The sequence below is a fragment of the Rhinoraja longicauda genome, chromosome 23 (assembly GCF_053455715.1).
Source record: "Rhinoraja longicauda isolate Sanriku21f chromosome 23, sRhiLon1.1, whole genome shotgun sequence".
NCBI classification, from domain to species: Eukaryota; Metazoa; Chordata; class Chondrichthyes; order Rajiformes; family Arhynchobatidae; genus Rhinoraja; species Rhinoraja longicauda.
Genome location: NC_135975.1, coordinates 11,719,393 through 11,736,668, shown reverse-complemented (window position 1 = coordinate 11,736,668; position 17,276 = coordinate 11,719,393). Strand labels below are relative to the sequence as shown.

General features: G+C 41.0%; 1 protein-coding gene across 1 annotated transcript in view; it reads left to right on the top strand.

The window, feature by feature from the left end:
• LOC144604853 (golgin subfamily B member 1-like) overlaps positions 1 to 17,276 on the top strand; it is a 58,840-nt gene that overhangs the window by 23,997 nt on the left and 17,567 nt on the right. Inside the window, exons 10-14 of the mRNA XM_078419617.1 lie at positions 1,122 to 1,236; positions 2,585 to 2,664; positions 6,328 to 6,412; positions 7,021 to 7,112; positions 9,004 to 14,393. Coding sequence (XP_078275743.1) covers positions 1,122 to 1,236; positions 2,585 to 2,664; positions 6,328 to 6,412; positions 7,021 to 7,112; positions 9,004 to 14,393 — 5,762 coding nt within the window. The remainder of the gene's footprint in view (positions 1 to 1,121; positions 1,237 to 2,584; positions 2,665 to 6,327; positions 6,413 to 7,020; positions 7,113 to 9,003; positions 14,394 to 17,276) is intronic.

The window sequence follows — 17,276 nt, the reverse complement described above, 5'->3', positions numbered from 1 at the left end:
TTTGTAGGTTAATTGGCTCAGTGTATGCGTAAATTGTCCCTAGTGGGTGTATCTCTAAACTAAACTAAACGAAAAAGTCTTTCTTCTAATATTCAAAGTCTTACAATTGTATGTACTTCCTATAAAATATTCTGCTCCAAATCTGTAAGCCCACATTTATAACAGCGGTTGTAATCCTATTGTAACTTCTTGCTTTTCAGTTTCATATCCTAGTAAAATGTCATAAGACGACCACCCCTGTTTCTTTTCATGAACATTAGATCTAATTACCATTTTTTTTTTAAATCACTCAAGTGTGGATGTTACCAATAAATTCATAGCAAGTCCACAATTACCATTTCAGAGGGGAGGTCTGAGATAATCATAAAAACCAGATCAGGAATTGCATAAAAGCCAGATCCGGTCAAAACAATAGAATTACTTCCCAAAAAGCCATTTGTGAACAACCCAAATTCTGTGATAATCCAATAATTTCAGGTTATCCATTATGGGTAGAAATTTGTAATTAGTTTGTTTAATTAAATTTGAGTTTTGGGCTCCAGATCGTTTATTCAGATTTTTGAGATACTATTAGAATTTGACCTCACCCTTTGTGTAATGTAAATATATCATGTTAAAAATAGCACATGAATAAATAAATGGAAATTGTATTCCCTTAAATTGATCTCCTCAATACATTGTTGCAGAAGATGAATATGACAACATCAGATATGTCACCTAATTTCTGAATTTCCTGCTGTTGTAATTTCTGGCCAGAACTTTAAGCTAATATTCATCACTGAAGCTGCCTATGAAAATATTTTGAATGGAAAATCTACATGTAAACTGTTGGCTATCCTAATGCTGTTCATGGCTTTAGCCAAAAGATGGTCCCTGAGATGAATTTTATATAAGCATCATTGTATCTCACATAATCATCATTGCATCTCAAGTTAGGATCATTATAAATGTATATAAAGCAATCTCATTTGTTCAACTGCCGGGACCAATATATTTCTTTCCTAAAAAAAAATCCTAATGTAGATCTCTTAGATCATCTGATTTCAGATTATATCTCATCCCAAAATTATTGTTTATTTATTTTTTCTCCTATTCAAACCCACCCCTTCATCACCATCTAGACTGCTGCCGAAGAACAGTTCGTGACATCTCAGAACAGAATGGCTGAGTTAGAGGAGGAGAAGGGAAGCCTATTATGGAGGATAGTAGACTATGAGGAGGTCAAGATGGAAAATGGTAAATGTATTTAAAGTTTTAAAGTAGACGGATAGTTATATAATTATTTTGCTTTTGTTGGTTGAAGTAGGTTCGTTGCTTGGGCTTTGGGAGAGTGCCTTGCTCGTTTAATGGTCTCCTTCAATGAAACTAGGAGAGCATTCCAGCAACTGCGTGTTCTTTTGCCCAAAGGACCACAAGGCTCTCAAAATGTGAAGAGAGTGACTTTCTCCATATAGACTGTGAGATGTAGCACATACCTGCATTTTTCTATAGTGTGAGTGTAGCATGTGGTGCAGGAATGAATTCATCAATTTCAGAAATGACAGATGGAGGTGCAAGAAACTACACATTCTCGTTTACAAAACAAAAATACAAACTGTTGGAGTAACTCAGCAGGTCAGATAGCCTCTCTGGAGGACATGGATGGGTGAAGTTTTGGATCAGGAGGCTTCTTCAGGGATTGCAGTAGGAGGGAGAAAGCTCACTCAGAAATGTCACATGCTTGATGCTGCAAATCAGAATCTCATTTCCATAAATTAAAAAACCCCAGAATATGCTGGAAACACTCTGTGGGCCAGGCCACACCTGTGGAAGGAGAAAATTACTGCTATGCATTAGAAATCTTTCAGAACTGGGAAAGAGACAAAAAGAAGTTAGCTTTCAGTAGAAGAGAAAGTGGGGAAAAGATCTACCAAGCAAGTGGAATATCTCGGACAGGATGAATTCAAAGGGGTTCCAGGTTGCATCACCAGCACATTAAACTGTTTTATTTGCATAATATATTGTAAATGGCAAGAATATGGGATGTCTAGCAAACCAGACTATTCCACAAGCTAGCAATGGGCCTCATTGTTGCAAAGTACCCACATATGCAACACAGACAAAGAAAAACAATGTGCTGGTAACATTTGCTGCATTTACAAGCTCTATCAGAGATCTTCCCTTTGTTCTATCCATCTCTTCCCACATCTTTCCACCCACTGAAAATTAACTTTTTCTCTCTTTTCCAGTTCTGACAGAGTCCCTGAACTGAAAATTAACTGTTTCTCCTTCCACAGATTCTGCCTGACCAGTATTTTCTGTTCTTAGTCTCGTTCATTTTTGCACTTTATCTTGTGAAACAGATTTGCAATCTAACTATCATTCCTTGCATGCATCCCCTCCTTTCTGTATAGAATTGAGCAGAGGTGGGTCTGTTTCCTGCTTGTATATGGAGAACTGAAGACCTATCTTCTAATTATGCAGCATTATAAGTTGCATTAAGGCAGGGATTAATAATGCTTGAATTATAGTTTATTGAATCTTGATGTGAAATATGTCATTACTAGAGGCCAGAACTGAAGAGCTGTTTATTTGTTTTTCATAGAACATCTGCAAGCCAGGATGGAAGAACTTGAAGAGCATGGGGCTATGATTTTGGCTCAGCCCACTGAAACGTATACACAGGTATGGGCTGAAAATGGCAATTATGACATCCTTGTTCAAAAAGGGGTGTAAAACGTGTCTGGTGTCAACGGGCCGGTCAGTTTAACCTCAGCATCAGGAAGCTTTTAGAAACAATAATCAGTGTAAATATTCATAGATACCAGAAATTTAAGTTGACAATTGCAAGCTAGTGCAGATTTGTAAAATGCTAATTTTATTTCATTAATGATTCATTAATGATTATATTTTTGATGAGGTAATAGAAAAGAATTTTTAAGGGAGGTGCAGATAGGATATAGTGGTAAACCATAGGTAGACACAAAATGCTGGAGTAACTCAGCGGGTCAGGCAGCATCTCTGGAGAGAAGGAATGGGTGACGTTTCGGGTCGAGACCCTTTTTCAGACTGATGTCAGGGGAGGGGGCGGGACAAAGATAGGATGTAGTCGGAGACAGGAGACTAGTGGGAGAACTGCGAAGGGGGAGGGGATAGGGAGGGGAAGCAGGGACTACCTGAAGTTAGCGAAATCAATGTTCATACCGCTGGGGTGTAAACTGGCCAAGAGAAATATGAGGTACTGTTCCTCCAATTTGTGCTGGGCCTCACCCAGCGTCAGAGCCAATGGAGGAGGCCCAGGTCAGATTGGGAATGGGAGGGGGAATTGAAGTGCTGAGCCACCAGGAGATCAGGTTGGTTGAGACGGACTGAACGGAGGTGTTCAGCGAAACAATCGCCATTCTGTTTTACATTGGAGGATGGTGGATTGAAGGTTTGGTATTGGTATTGTTTTATTTTCATTTTAGTGCTGCGGCTTTAGGTGTGCAAACTTAGGTGTATACATTTGTGGATGATAGCTTGAAAATATGGTTAAAAAATAAGGGTGATGGTAATAGGTTGCAAAAAGACAAGCTGACTGAATGAAGGTTGGAAGATGAAATTTCATACAGTGAAGTGATATACTTTATATCAGAAAGAGTAAGAGAGATAGAATTGAAATGGCTCAATTCTAATGGACTAAATGGATCAATTAGCATCCATCTCTGCTACAGTATTCATCAGTGACTCCATGGATGCCAAATCAACTGCTTATCTCCAGGTAACTAGTGCTAGAACTATCATCTCTGCTCAGTGTTAATGATGATTCCACGATTGTAGGTATCATGAAGGGCAGGATAGTAACATCTGTTTGCACACTTTGGAGTCATGACATGGTGCAGATGTTTTCTTGGGTAGGTTAGGAGATCTGAAGCTCAGGAGTTCCTTGTGGCTCACTGTCAGTAGAACTTTGGGGTAAGAACAAAAAATGCTGGAAATGCTCAGCAGATCGGGGAGCATCAGTAGATAGAGAAACAGAGTTAATGTTTAAATCAGTGAATAAACAATTGGCAAAAGTTAGAAATAATAAAAATGTACGTTCCAGCGAAATGGGCACAGAAAGAACAGAAAAGATTTTAATTGCATGGAGACCAGGAATTATTTTGGAATTTTATCACTGTTATAAGGGAGTTGCAAGAGGTGATGATGTGAAATAAATGACCTGATAATTTAAATTTCATTGTTTGCAAGCTCTTTTTTTTCTCCTCTTTTCAAATGACAGTTTAACATCCAGAAAATGCCACCTTTAGCAGTTCAGTATTCCCAATTGCTGCACTATAATGCCAGCTTAAATTGTTGATTTCAATATTGGTGATTGGGCCATGAAATTAATACGTTATCTTTTTAATTGCATCCATTTGCTCAGTTGAGAGAGTGGGGATGAGAAGAAAGGATTTTGTATGGAAGAGTTAGAATATGAGATTTGGAACTTTAGAAGAGTTAGGGTACTGGAAGATTAGATTTCATTTAGAAGGATAGGGTGTATAGGCAATAGACAATAGGTGCAGGAGTAGGCCATTCGGCCCTTCGAGCCAGCACCACCATTCAATGTGATCATGGTTATATTCAAAACAAAATGTTCACAAGGAAATATTTTTTTTAAATTAGGGTGGAAGGAGTTGTAATAGCACCATATTTAGTTGGAGGATTGTAAATGATTGAATAAACCACAGTACAGCTGTGCAGTCATGTTCTCCGGTCAGCAGTGAGTTAACTTGTTATTATAGACAATAGGTGCAGGAGTAGGCCATTCGGGCCAACACCACCATTCAATGTGATCATGGCTGATCATTCTCAATCAGTACGCCGTTCCTGCCTTCTCCCCATACCTCCTGACTCTGCTATCCTTAAGAGCTCTATCTAGCTCTCTGTTGAATGCATTCAGAGAATTGGCCTCCACTGCCTTCTGAGGCAGAGAATTCCACCGATTCACAACTCTCTGACTGAAAAAGTGTAAAAGGAATGGATGTGCTGATCTTTCACTATCCTTGGAATTTCTTCTGGGCAGGGTGATGTGGGTCTTTAATGATAGTTAGCTGCATATTTTGAGACAGTGCCACCTGTAGATCCTTCCATGACAGGAAGATCAGTACCTGAGTTGGACTGGCCAATGTCTAACACTTTCTACAGCCGCTTTCAGTCCTGGTTGTTCGAGTTACTGAACCAGGCTGTGATGCAGCTGGTCAGTATACTGTCTGTCATACACCTGTAGAACTTTGATAGAGTATTAGGGGGCACACCAAATCTCTTCAAACATCTAAGGAAGTTGAGGCATTGATGAGCAACCTTTGTGATTGCATCAATGTGCTCAGCCCAAGACAGGTCTTCAGAGATATGCATGTCCAGTATCTTGAAGCTGTTGACTGTCTCCACCACCGCCCTGTTCATGGACATTTTTTGGATCCTTGGCTTTCCCTTCCTGAAGTAAACAATAGGCTCCTGGGCCTTGCTAATATTGAGAGCAAAATTGTTGCTCTGACACTGTTCAGATTATCAAATCAAAGTGCAGGAATAACTGCAGGTCGGGCAGCATCATTGGAGGATATGGATCTGCAACGTTTCAGATTGGGACCGTTCTTCAGTCCTCCCCCCTCCCCCCCCCAAAACGTTGCTTATCCATATCCTCCACAGATTCTGCTTGACCCTCCGAGTTACTCCAGCACGTTGTGTTTTACTCAAGATTCAAGCATGTGCAATTTGTTATGTCTCCATTTTACTGCTCCACTGCCAAATCTTGAAGAGGTTTTCTCCTCTCGCGCTTTAGGCTTCTCGCTACTCCCCTCTGAGAATTTAGTTGCTCTCCTAATCTTCAACCATGTTCTGTCTGAACTCGCTACCACGGCCATTGTGTTTGAGTCTGAAGAAGGGTCCCAATATGAAACGTCACCTATCCATGCCCTCCACAGATGCTGCCTGACTCAACCTTCCAGCATCTGCAGTTCTTTGTGCTTCAATCAGATTATCAATATCCTTTTTTTTTCTGATTAATCATTACTCCTTATTTGTCCAACAACGTTAATAAAAGATGGTGTAGGAGCTATGTCTGACTACACTGTCTTGGGTAAAATGAGATTACAGAAAGGGATTGAGTTCACAGACTTGAGATGCTCTTGTGTTGATGGTTATCGAGGAGGAATTGTTGTTGGCAATTCTTACTGATTGTGGTCTGCCAACGAGGAAGTTGAATATCCAATTGCTGAGCTGCATGGTGGGCTTCATTAATCTTATAAAATGAGATTATGTAATTTGATTGTCATCACTGCAAATCATTATTGAATATTACTTATGTTTGAAGTTTTCTTTGTTTAGGCTAAAGATACTGGCACCAAATTATTGGAAACTGTGGTACTGGACCAAGCAACCCAATCTGGAGACATTTCACAAAGGAACGCAGGTAATGATGGTGCTTGAATGATAATGGAGAAATTGTTAGCTGTACTTGAAGAAAAAAAATAGCTGTGAACAGTAAATACTTGAACAATACTTCTACTTGAAATCGCCTTCTAAGTCTATGAAAGAAGATCATGTGTTGCTTGGAGATGTTACGCATTCAGATTTCCAGATGAGTCCTCAACCTATAATCAATCACCCCAAAGACTTACAGGTATGTAGGTTAATTGACTGGGTAAATGTAAAAATTGTCCCTAGTGCGTGTAGGATAGTGTTAATGTGCGGGGATCGCTGGGCGGTGCAGACTCGGTGGGCCGAAGGGCCTGTTTCCGCGCTAAATCTATCTTGAAACAGGCCCTTCATCCCAACTTTCCCATACTGACCATAGCCAGGGGTCTGAGTGGGCATTGGCCTGGAGCCTCACTGGATGCTGATTTTTTTAAATCAGTTGACCTGATTTTCAAGCTGACATCTCCAACCTGACATTGAAAACTGGAGTCATTCCCGCTGCTGGCAGTGTGTAATGTCGCAAACATTCTAGTGGAAATTTAAAAATATATTCCAAATATCTAAACTCAGAGGTTGATTATAAACAAATATTTAACTTTTCAGAGCAGGCTGGCAACGTAGAGAATCTTCAGGATGTCCCAAAACCACATCTTTTGGATGTCCCAAAAGAAGCAGCAGAACTGATGGAAGTTCAGGTACAGGAACCTTGTGTTGTACCTTCCCTACTGTCATGATTTTCAATTTCAGCTTCATTTCGTGGCAGTCCTGTCTCTGAGAAGCTTCAGAGTGAGGAGATACATAAATACAAGTCTTGGACACACTAGGGACTGCAAATATTGGAATCGAGCAAAATACATTAGGAATCTAGCACATCAGGCAGCATCTGAGGATGGAAGTGGACAGATGACCATCTGGGGATGGAAGTGGATAGAAGTTGGATGGTCATGTTGCATTTGTAGCATAATGAATTCTGAAGTGTACAGACACATCCTAGAAATTGTGGACACATTGGTGATCATTTTCCAATTTTCTATAGATTAAGTGTTCTATAGATTCAGGATCAGTTCCTGTGGATTGGAGGGTAGCTAATGTTCGCCCACTTTTTAAGAAAGGAACAAGAGAGAAAATGGTGAATTATAGACCAGCTAGCCTGACATCAGTGGTGGGAAAGATGCTGGAGTCACTTATTAAAGAGGTAATAATGGCGCATTTGGATAGCAGTAAAAGGGTTGGTCCAAGTCAGCATGGATTTATGAAGGGCAAATCCTGCTTGACTAATTTTCTGGAATTTTTTGAGGATGTGACAAGTAAAATGGATGAAGGAGAGCCAGTGGATGTAGTGTATCTAGACTTTCAGAAAGCCTTTAATGAGGTCCCACACGGGAGATTGGTGAGCAAAATTAGAGCACATGGTGTTGGGGGTAGAGTGTTGACATGGATAGAGAATTGGTTGGCAGACAGGAAGCAAAGAGTAGGAGTAAATGGGTCCTTTTCAGAATGGCAGGCAGTGGCGAGTGAAGTGCCGCAAGGCTTGGTGCTGGGTCCACAACTATTTACAATATATATTAATGATTTGGATGATGGGATTAGAAGTGACACTAGCAAGTTTGCAGATGCCACAAAGCTGTGTGGCAGTGTGAACTGCAAAGAGAATGTAAGGAGGTTGCAGGGCGACTTGGACAGGTTGAGTGAGTGGGCAGTTGCATGGCAGATGCAGTTTAGTAGATAAATGCAAGGTTATCCACTTTGGCGGCAAAAACAAGGAGGCAGATTATTATCTCAATGGTGTCAGATTAGGTAAAGGGGAAGTACAAGGACACCTGGGTTTCCTTGTACACCAGTCACTGAAAGTAAGCGTGCAGGTACAGCAGGCAGTGAAGAAAGCTAATGGCATGTTGGCCTTCATAACAAGAGGATTTGAGTATAGGAGCAGGGAGGTCCTTCTGCATTGTACAGGGCCCTGGTGAGACCACATCTTGAGTATTGTGTGCAGTTTTGGTCTCCTAATTTGAGGAAGGACATCCTTGCTATTGAGACAGCTTAGGTTCACGAGGTTAATTTCTGGGGTGGCGGGACTGTCATATGAGGAAAGATTGGAAAGACTGGGCTTGTATTCATTGGAGTTTAGAAGGATGAGAGGGGATCTTATACAGATGTATAAAATTATAAAAGGACTGGACAAGCTAGATGCAGGAAAAATGTAGGCCATTTAGGATTGAGATGGAGTTGTGAATCTGTGGAAATCTCTGCCATACAAGAATATAGGAACTATATTTTACTTGTTCCCCTCGTGCCTAACTTTAGAATATAGTTCCATCTCACATGGAGAACTATAGCTTTATTGGGGGAAAATGCAGGGTGGTGGAATTGCAAGAAGTGTTCCTGAGTTTATTCCAGAATTCTGGCTGATGGTTTCTTTGCTAATGTGAAGACAAAGGAAATTGCAAATAGACAAGAAGTCTGAATTGTAATGTATCTGGCTATTTATATCCCCTGTCTGATTTAACCAAATATTCACCATTTCTGAACTTCTCCTTGTACAGCAGTAACTGAACATCTACTTTTACTTTTTTCTTTTTAATTCAGCACATTGAAGCAAAGACTGAGGAAAGCATTGAGGTTGATTCCCTGCTGAGGGCCAGTTCTGACAAAGACAAAGAGCCTGCTCCAGTTACACATCAACTGGCAGAAGCCCAAAAGAATCAGCAGGTGTTGGACAGGCAGCATTCACCATTGTCAGAAGAGGGGATTGTCTGCCAACAAAGTTTGGAGGATAGAAATCAACTTATACCTGAGCAACAAGAAGCTATGTTGGCCATAAATGAGAATTTTAACATAAATGCAGAGACGAAGGAAGGAATGAGTACCATCATGATGATGAAAGAAACGGCCAGTTCAGGTGAAGTGGAGAGCACGATGGTTTCTGTACAGCTGGAGGGGAAGACTACTTCTGTTGTTCAAGTAGAACAGAGGAGTACAACAGTTGTCCATCTAGAAGAGCATATCTATTCCACCACAGAAATGTACAGATCTGGGGAACAACTGGATCACAGCTCCACCACACACGAAGGATTACAAATGATCTTAGGAAATGAGCAGGATAGTGGAATTTCAGGAAGTATTCCTGAGTTTCATGTGGTTCAAAGCAAAGAATCTGAGAAACTGCAAGTGCGCATACAGGAACTTGAAAAGAACCTGGAAGAGGTGGAGGGCTCCTACAGCAAGCAGCTGGAGGATAAACATGAGGAATTGATGAGGTTAAATCAGGTCATTTTGGATTACAAGGAAGAGACAGTGAATGCAAAGGAAGCCATTAAGAACCTGAGTGAAGAGAAGAACGAGCTTCTCAGTCAGATTCAACATTATAGTGAAGAATTGTCCACATTACCTCAATTAAAAGAAAAACTGACAAAAATGGAGGAAGAGGCTGTTGATGAAGGGAAAAGGAGCCTTTTGGTTTTAGAAAACATGAGTATGCAGAATAGCTTATTGCAAGAGCAGTTTTGCAGTGCAGAAAATGAATCGAGGTCAAAGGATATGAAAATTGAAGCTCTGGAGCAGGAGATGGACATCATCCAGTGTCAGGTCACTGAGCAAGGGGTAGTCATTACAGGTTTGAGAGGTGAGTTACAAGAGAAGGAAGAAGCATCCTTGAACATGGAACAGCTTGTCAAAGATGATAAATCCAAAATTGAGGAGCTTCGACAGAAGGTGGCTTTCAAGGAGCAGGAATTGCTGTGTGCGCAGCAAAGTCTTTCTGAAAATGTAAGCAAAGTTCAGCAACTTCAGGTGAGTCTGTCAGAAAAGGATGGAGAAATAGCTGAGGTCACTATGCGTATGTCCGAGAAAATGGTAGAATTGAACGAAGATAAATTTTCATTGGGGAACCAACTGAAACAGTTGAAGGAGCAGCTGTTGTTGCTGCAAAGAGAACAGGAGAGTAAAGAAGAGGAGAAACCCATCAGTGAGCATGAGCGATCCACCAAGGATGAAGAACAGACTGACCTTTCACAAAGTAGCATCGACAGATTTGACCTGTTACAAAAGGAGAAAAATGGTTTACAGAAGCAAGTAGAAAACCTAACAAAGGAGAATGAGCAAGTAAAAAGAAAACTACAAGCAGCGTTGATAAAGAGGAAAGAGCTTTTAAAAAAGGTGGAAGAAATGAAACAGGAAGCACTGAATAAAAACTTTGAAACACAGGAAAGCTCTCCATCAGGAAACGAAGCGGGATGGAGTGACCTAAAATCTGCAGAGATAGTGATGCCATGTGAAGAAACTCAGATCCAGGATCAACATACAGTTGATCTAGTTAGGACGCTTTCAGAGAGAGAAGCAGATTTGCAGAATGTTAGGAAAGCTCTCCAAGATCAAGAGGATGCTGTTTGTCACCTTCAGAATTTGGTAGAGGATCTGCGACAAAAGCTCCAGGAAAAGGCAGATAAGGTGAATTCACTGGAAGGAACGACGTTGCCCAAGCAGTTGGCCATTCAACAGGCAACATTACAACATGAGATGGAAGAGAAGGATGGTAAGAACGAGGGCACAGAAATAGATTCTGAAACTGTACCTGAGCTCACTGCCTCAGTGGAAAGTTCAGTAAAAAGTAAGCAAAGTGAGCTTGAGACTAAGCTCTCCATTTTGGAACAAGAGAAGGATCAGCTGCAGAAGAAGCTTCAGGAAGCCGTCAGTTTGCGCAAGGACACAAGTAAAAAGGTTCAGGAGAAAAATAGACTCCTTAGGGAACAAGCGAAACAACAGAAGCAGGAATATAATGCTTTGCTTGAGAATTTCAATCAACAAAGTCAGGAGAAAGTAAGAATTTGTGAAGAACTTTTAAGAGTGAAAGAGCAGCTCCAGCTATTGGAAGAGGAGCCTCCTTCAGCTGGAGAATTGCATCCAGGAAAACTACCACGGAGGAAGTCTGAGGAAGCAAGTATCCCAAAGAAGGAATTGCTGGAGAGGGATCAGCATTTAGATTGGGGCTATGAGTTGGTGGAGTCTTCGAAAACAGAGGTGGTTCAGGCACATGGAGAAGTATTTGAACCAAGAAGTGAAGATCCTTTGAGGGCGCGATTGAGGGAAGAACTTGAGATGGTCGCCAATAAAAAATATGAACTTGAATTAAAAGTGCAGCTTTTGGCAGATCTTGAACAGAGAAATATGGAAGAAACAGCAATGTCTCAGGATAAAATCTCTGAGCTGCTAGAAACCCACCGTTTGGAGAAGGAAGAGTTACTTAAAGAAGTTGAACTTCTGAGAAAAAGATATCAGAACACAGAATCACATGCAGAAGCTTTAGAGACAACCACAGCAGAAAGTTATGTTTCTGAAGACACGGCCATTCTAAGTAAGCAATATGAGGAGTTAAAAGTAATTTTGCAGAAAAAAGATGAAGAAAGAGAATATTTCTATATTCAGCTGCAGGAAAAAAAAGCACTTTTAGATAACCTGGAACAGAAGCTCTCTGAGAAACAAGATTTTGTAAATACTCTACAGTCTCAAATGGAAGAGCAAGCTAAAGTGTTTGAAGACGAAAGAAGACTTCTTCAAACAGAGATCTTGGAAATTCGGCAAAAGCAAGAAGAAGATACTGAAGAAGCAAAGTCTAAACAACAAATGCAGAGGAAGCTACAAGCTGCCTTAATCTCACGCAAAGAAAATTTGAAGGCAAACAAATCACTAAAGGAAGAGCTGGACAATGTAACAACATTGAAAGAAGGATTAAGTTGGAAGCTGAGCGAAATGGAGCAGGCCGCAGAAGACCTGAGTCAGGATAAAGAAGACCTGTTGACAAAATTGTCAAATCTTAAGGAGCAAAAAGAAAAATTAATCATAGAAGTGGATAAGTTATTGGTAGAGAACCAAAATATCAGTGCTTCATGTGAGAGCTTAAAGCTGGTCATTGATGGCATAACACAAGAAAAAGATATATTGCAACAGGAAATTGAGGTCTTAAAAGGTGAACAAAAGGCAGAGAGCTCAGATTGGCAACAGAGACATGAAGAATTGCAGAAGGAGTATGAAACACTTCTGCAGTCCTATGAAAATGTTAGTGGTGAGATTGAGAAGATGCGTCATGTACTGGAGATTGGTAAACTGGAGAAGCAGGAATTGTTCGGTAGGATTAAATCGGCTGAAGCTGAGAAACTAGTGATTGAAAAGCAACTCGAGGAGGCAATACAAGAGCAGGGGGGAATGAAGGAGAAAATGAGGAAGTTTGCTAAATCAAAGCAGCAAAAAATCATGGAACTTGGAGAAGAAATTGAGAGACTTCAGTCAGAACAGCAGTCCGAACCAAGAATACAGATTATGCCAAGTGAATCCTCAGACTTAAAAGAAAGACATTCTCAGGAGGAACTTCAGAAAGCAAAATGGGAAACAGAAGAGGTGATGAAAGAACTTGTGACATTAAAAGTTCAAAGGGATTTTTTGGAGAGAGAGACCAATGTTTTGAAACTGGAGCTGAAAGAGATGGTTGAGAAGCTGGAAAATAGGGGAAAAGGTTTAGACCAATATCAAAGTAACATCAGTCACGAACAGGAAATTAAAATGCAAGAAGCTTTCGATACATCCATTGGAGTAGAAGTTAAACAAGAATTCAGCCGTAAATTAGGTTCTTCAGCAAAGTCAGCTGCAATCCATGCCTCTTCTGAGGGACCTCAAGATCTTAGCGACCATAATGAAATTACCAAAAGCAGACAAGAAGTGGCACGGTTGATGGAAGAACTAAGACAGCTGGAAAATGACAAGCAAACAACAGAGAATGTGATGCATGAATTGGAGAAAACAAACCAACTTGTGAAAAGTGAACAAGACAGTTTGGAAGAGCAACTTGTTAAAAGTAAGGACGAATGGAAACACATAAACAAGACTGTCTCTGAACTAGAGCTGGATAACCACCAATTAAAGCAGAAAGTCGATGAGGTAAAGAAGGAGAAAGCATCTGCAGATTTGGATAAAGATGATCTAGAAGAGCGACTGATGAATCAGTTGGCGGAGCTTAACAGTAGCATTGCCAATTATCAACAGGAATCAAAAGAGCATAATGACAAGATATCACATTTAGAACTAACCATGGGAGGGTATCAGAAACAGGTTGATGAACTGGAAGAAGAGGTGAGGCAACTTCAGAGAGACAAGGCAGAAGTTGCAGCCAAGTTGCAAAAGGACTTTGAGCAAAAAGTGAAGTCAATGCAAAAGGGAAAAGAAGGGAGTAAAATTCACAACAAAGAATTACAGGAGCTTCTTAAGGAAAAACACCACGAGGTCAAGCAGCTGCAGAGAGATTGCATTCGGTATCAGGAGAAGATCAGTGGTTTGGAAAAAACCATCAAGGCATTGGAATTTGTTCAGCAAGAGACCCAGAAGAGTTTGGATGCTGCAAGGAAGGAAACAACAACAAAATTGGATGAATGCAAGAAGGCCCAATCAGAGTTGCTTTCCTATAAAGTCCGATTCGATGACGCTCAAAGTGAGGCAGCTAGAATTCTGGCCGACAAGTTGAAACTTAAGGGAGAATTCCAAATTCTTGAGGATAAGACCAGGGAGCAAACCAACCAAATGGAAGAACAACAAATGAGAAGGCTTAATCTAGAAAAAGATCAACATAGAAAGGAATTGAAAAACATGCAGGAGAAAGTTGAAAGTTTGCAGCGTGAGAAGAAGCATGCTGAAGACTCTATTGAGACATTGCAGGGCACGTTGGAAAAGAAGAAAGAAGAAACCAATCAGAGTCAGGCAAATTTCAATCAAAGTCTGGCCCGGCTGGCAGCTTTCAGCCACAGTATGTCCTCTTTGCAGAATGACCGTGATAGAATCATTGATGAGTCGAAGAAGTGGGAAATCAAGTTCAATGAGGCGATATTGAAGAAAGAAGAAGAGGTCAGGGTAAAAGAAGACTATTGCAACAGGCTGAGGGATGAGCTACGGCAGGTTACCATTCATCATGAGGAACTGAAAATCAAGCTTTCGAGGTAAAGCAAAAGCAAATGTGTCACATTGGCTGCGTATGAAAAAAAAGATGGGTATTCCCTCTGGTTTCCCAGTATGTATGGCCGACAGACAAAGATATTTGATAGATGATCCTTTTGTTTTAGACCAAATACTAGTTGCTGGTTTATCTATATACTAAAACTCTCGTTTGTTATCTTGTTTGTGACTGAACTTCAGCCAAAACGGTACACGATTGCACGACAATTTCAGGCCCACCTTACTCACCATTGTCACTTTAGTGATAATGCAAGTAGTTTTATTCAAATCAGTGTTATATTTTTGCAGGGGTCAGTGCCGGGGCCACTACCCTTCACATTATATATGAATGATTTGGATGAGGTGATTGAGGCTTTGAGGCCAAGTTTGCGGATGATATGAAAATAGGTGGAAGGGCAGGTAATGTAGGGACTCTGCAGAAGGACTTGAACAGGTTGGGAGAGTAGGCAGAGAAGTGGCAGATGGAATATAATGTAGCAAAGTGTGGAGTCATGCATTTTGGTAATATGAATAAAGGTGTAGACAATTTTCTAAATGGAGAGAAACCAGAAATCGGAGGTGCAAAGGGACTTGGGAGTGTTGGTGCAGGATTCCCAAAAAGTTAATATGAAAGTCGAATCGGTAGTAAAGAAACCAAACTCAATGCGAGTATTTATTTCAAGAGGGATATAATCCTGAGGCTCTGTAAGGCGCTGGTAAGGCCGCATTTGGAATATTGTGAGCAATTTTGGGCACCTATCTGTGGAAGGATGTTCTAGCTTTGGAGATGGTCCAGAGGAGGTTTACAAGAATGATCCCAGGAATGAGTAGGTTAACCTATGATGAGCGTTTGTTGGCACTGGGCCTGTACTCGCTGGAGTTTGGAAGAATGAGGGGGGACCTCATTGAAACGTACAGAATAGTGAAAGGCTTGGATAGAGTGGATATGGAGAGGATGTTTCCTTGAGTGGGAGAGTCTAGGACTAGTGGTCATAGCTTCAGAATTAAAGAACGTTCTTTTAGGAAGGAGATGAGGAGAAATTTCTTTAGTCAGAGGGTGGTGAATCTGTAGAAATCTTTGCCAAAGAAGACTTTGGAGGCCAAATCATTTTGGAGACCAAATCATTGGTGATCATTTTCCAATGTTCAATAGATTCAGGATCAGTTCCTGTGGATTGGAGGATAGCTAATGTTATCCCACTTTTCAAAAAAGGAGCAAGAGAGAAAATGGGGAATTACAGACCAGTTAACCTGACTTCGGTGGTGGGAAAGATGCTGGTGTCAATTATTAAAGAGGTAATAATGGTGCATTTGGATAGCAGTAAAAGGATAAGTCCAAGTCAGCATGGATTTATGGAAGGGAAATCATGCTTGACTAATCTTCTAGAATTTTTTGAGGATGTGACAAGTAAAGTGGATGAAGGGGTGCCAGTGGATGTAGTGTATCTAGACTTTCAGAAAGCCTTTGATAAGGTCCCGCACGGGAGATTGGTGACTAAAATTAGAGCACATGGTATTGGGGGTAGGGTGTTGACATGGATAGAAAATTGGTTGGCAGACAGGAAGCAAAGAGTAGGAGTAAACGGGTCCTTTTCAGAATGGCAGGCAGTGGCGAGTGGAGTGCCGCAAGGCTCGGTGTTGGGGCCGCAACTGTTTACCATATATATTAATGATTTGGAAGCTGGAATTAGAAGCAACACTAGCAAGTTTGTGGATGACACAAAGCTGGGTGGTAGTGTAAACTGTGAAGAGGATATTAGGAGGTTGCAGGGTGACCTGGACAGGTTGAGTGAGTGGGCGGATGCATGGCAGATGCAGTATAATGTAGATAAATGTGAAGTTATCCACTTTGGCGGCAGAAACAAGGAGGCAGATTATTATCTCAATGGAGTTAGGTCGGGTAAGGGGGAGGTGCAGCGAGACATGTGTGTTCCTGTACACCAGTTACTGAAAGTTGATGTGCAGGTACAGCAGGCAGTGAAGAAAGCTAATGGAATGTTGGCCTTCATAACAAGAAGATTTCAGTATAGGAGTAAAAAGGTTCTTCTGCAGTTGTATAGAGCCCTGGTAAGACCACATCTGGAGTATTGTGTACAGTTTTGGTCTACTAATTTGAGGAAGGACATCCTTGTAATTGACGCAGTGCAGCGTAGGTTCACGAGATTGATCCATGGGATGTCGGGACTGACATATGAGGAAAGATTGAAAAGACTAGGCTTGTATTCACTGGAGTTTAGAAAGATGAGAGGGGATCTGATAGAAACATATAAAATTATAAAAGGACTGGACAAGCTAGATGCAGGAAAAATGTTCCCAATGTTGGGCGAGTTCAGAACCAGGGGCCACAGTCTTAGAATAAAGGGGAGGCCATTTAAAACTGAGGTGAGAAAAAACGTTTTCACCCAGAGAGTTGTGAATTTGTGGAATTCTCTGCCACAGAGGTCAGTGGAAGCCAAATCACTGGATGGATTTAAGAGAGAGTTAGATATAGCTCTAGGGGCTAGTGGAATCAAGGGATATGGGGAGAAGGCAGGCACGGGTTATTGATTGGGGACGATCACCCATGATCACAATGAATGGCGGTGCTGGCTCGAAGGGTCGAATGGCATCCTCCTGCACCTATGTTCTTTGTTTCTAAATCAGTAGACATTTTTAAGACATAGATAGATAGATTCTTGAATAGTACAGGTGTCAGAGGTTACGGGGAGAAGGCAGGAGAATGGGTTAGGAGGGAGAGATCTGCCATGATTGAATGGAGCAGTAGACTTGATGGGCTGACTGGCCTAATTCTACTATCACTCATGGCCTCATGACCTTGTATGAATTTTATGCCAAATGTAATGTATTCACATGTTAACCTAATGTTCTACGCTTAATTATCTGAAATG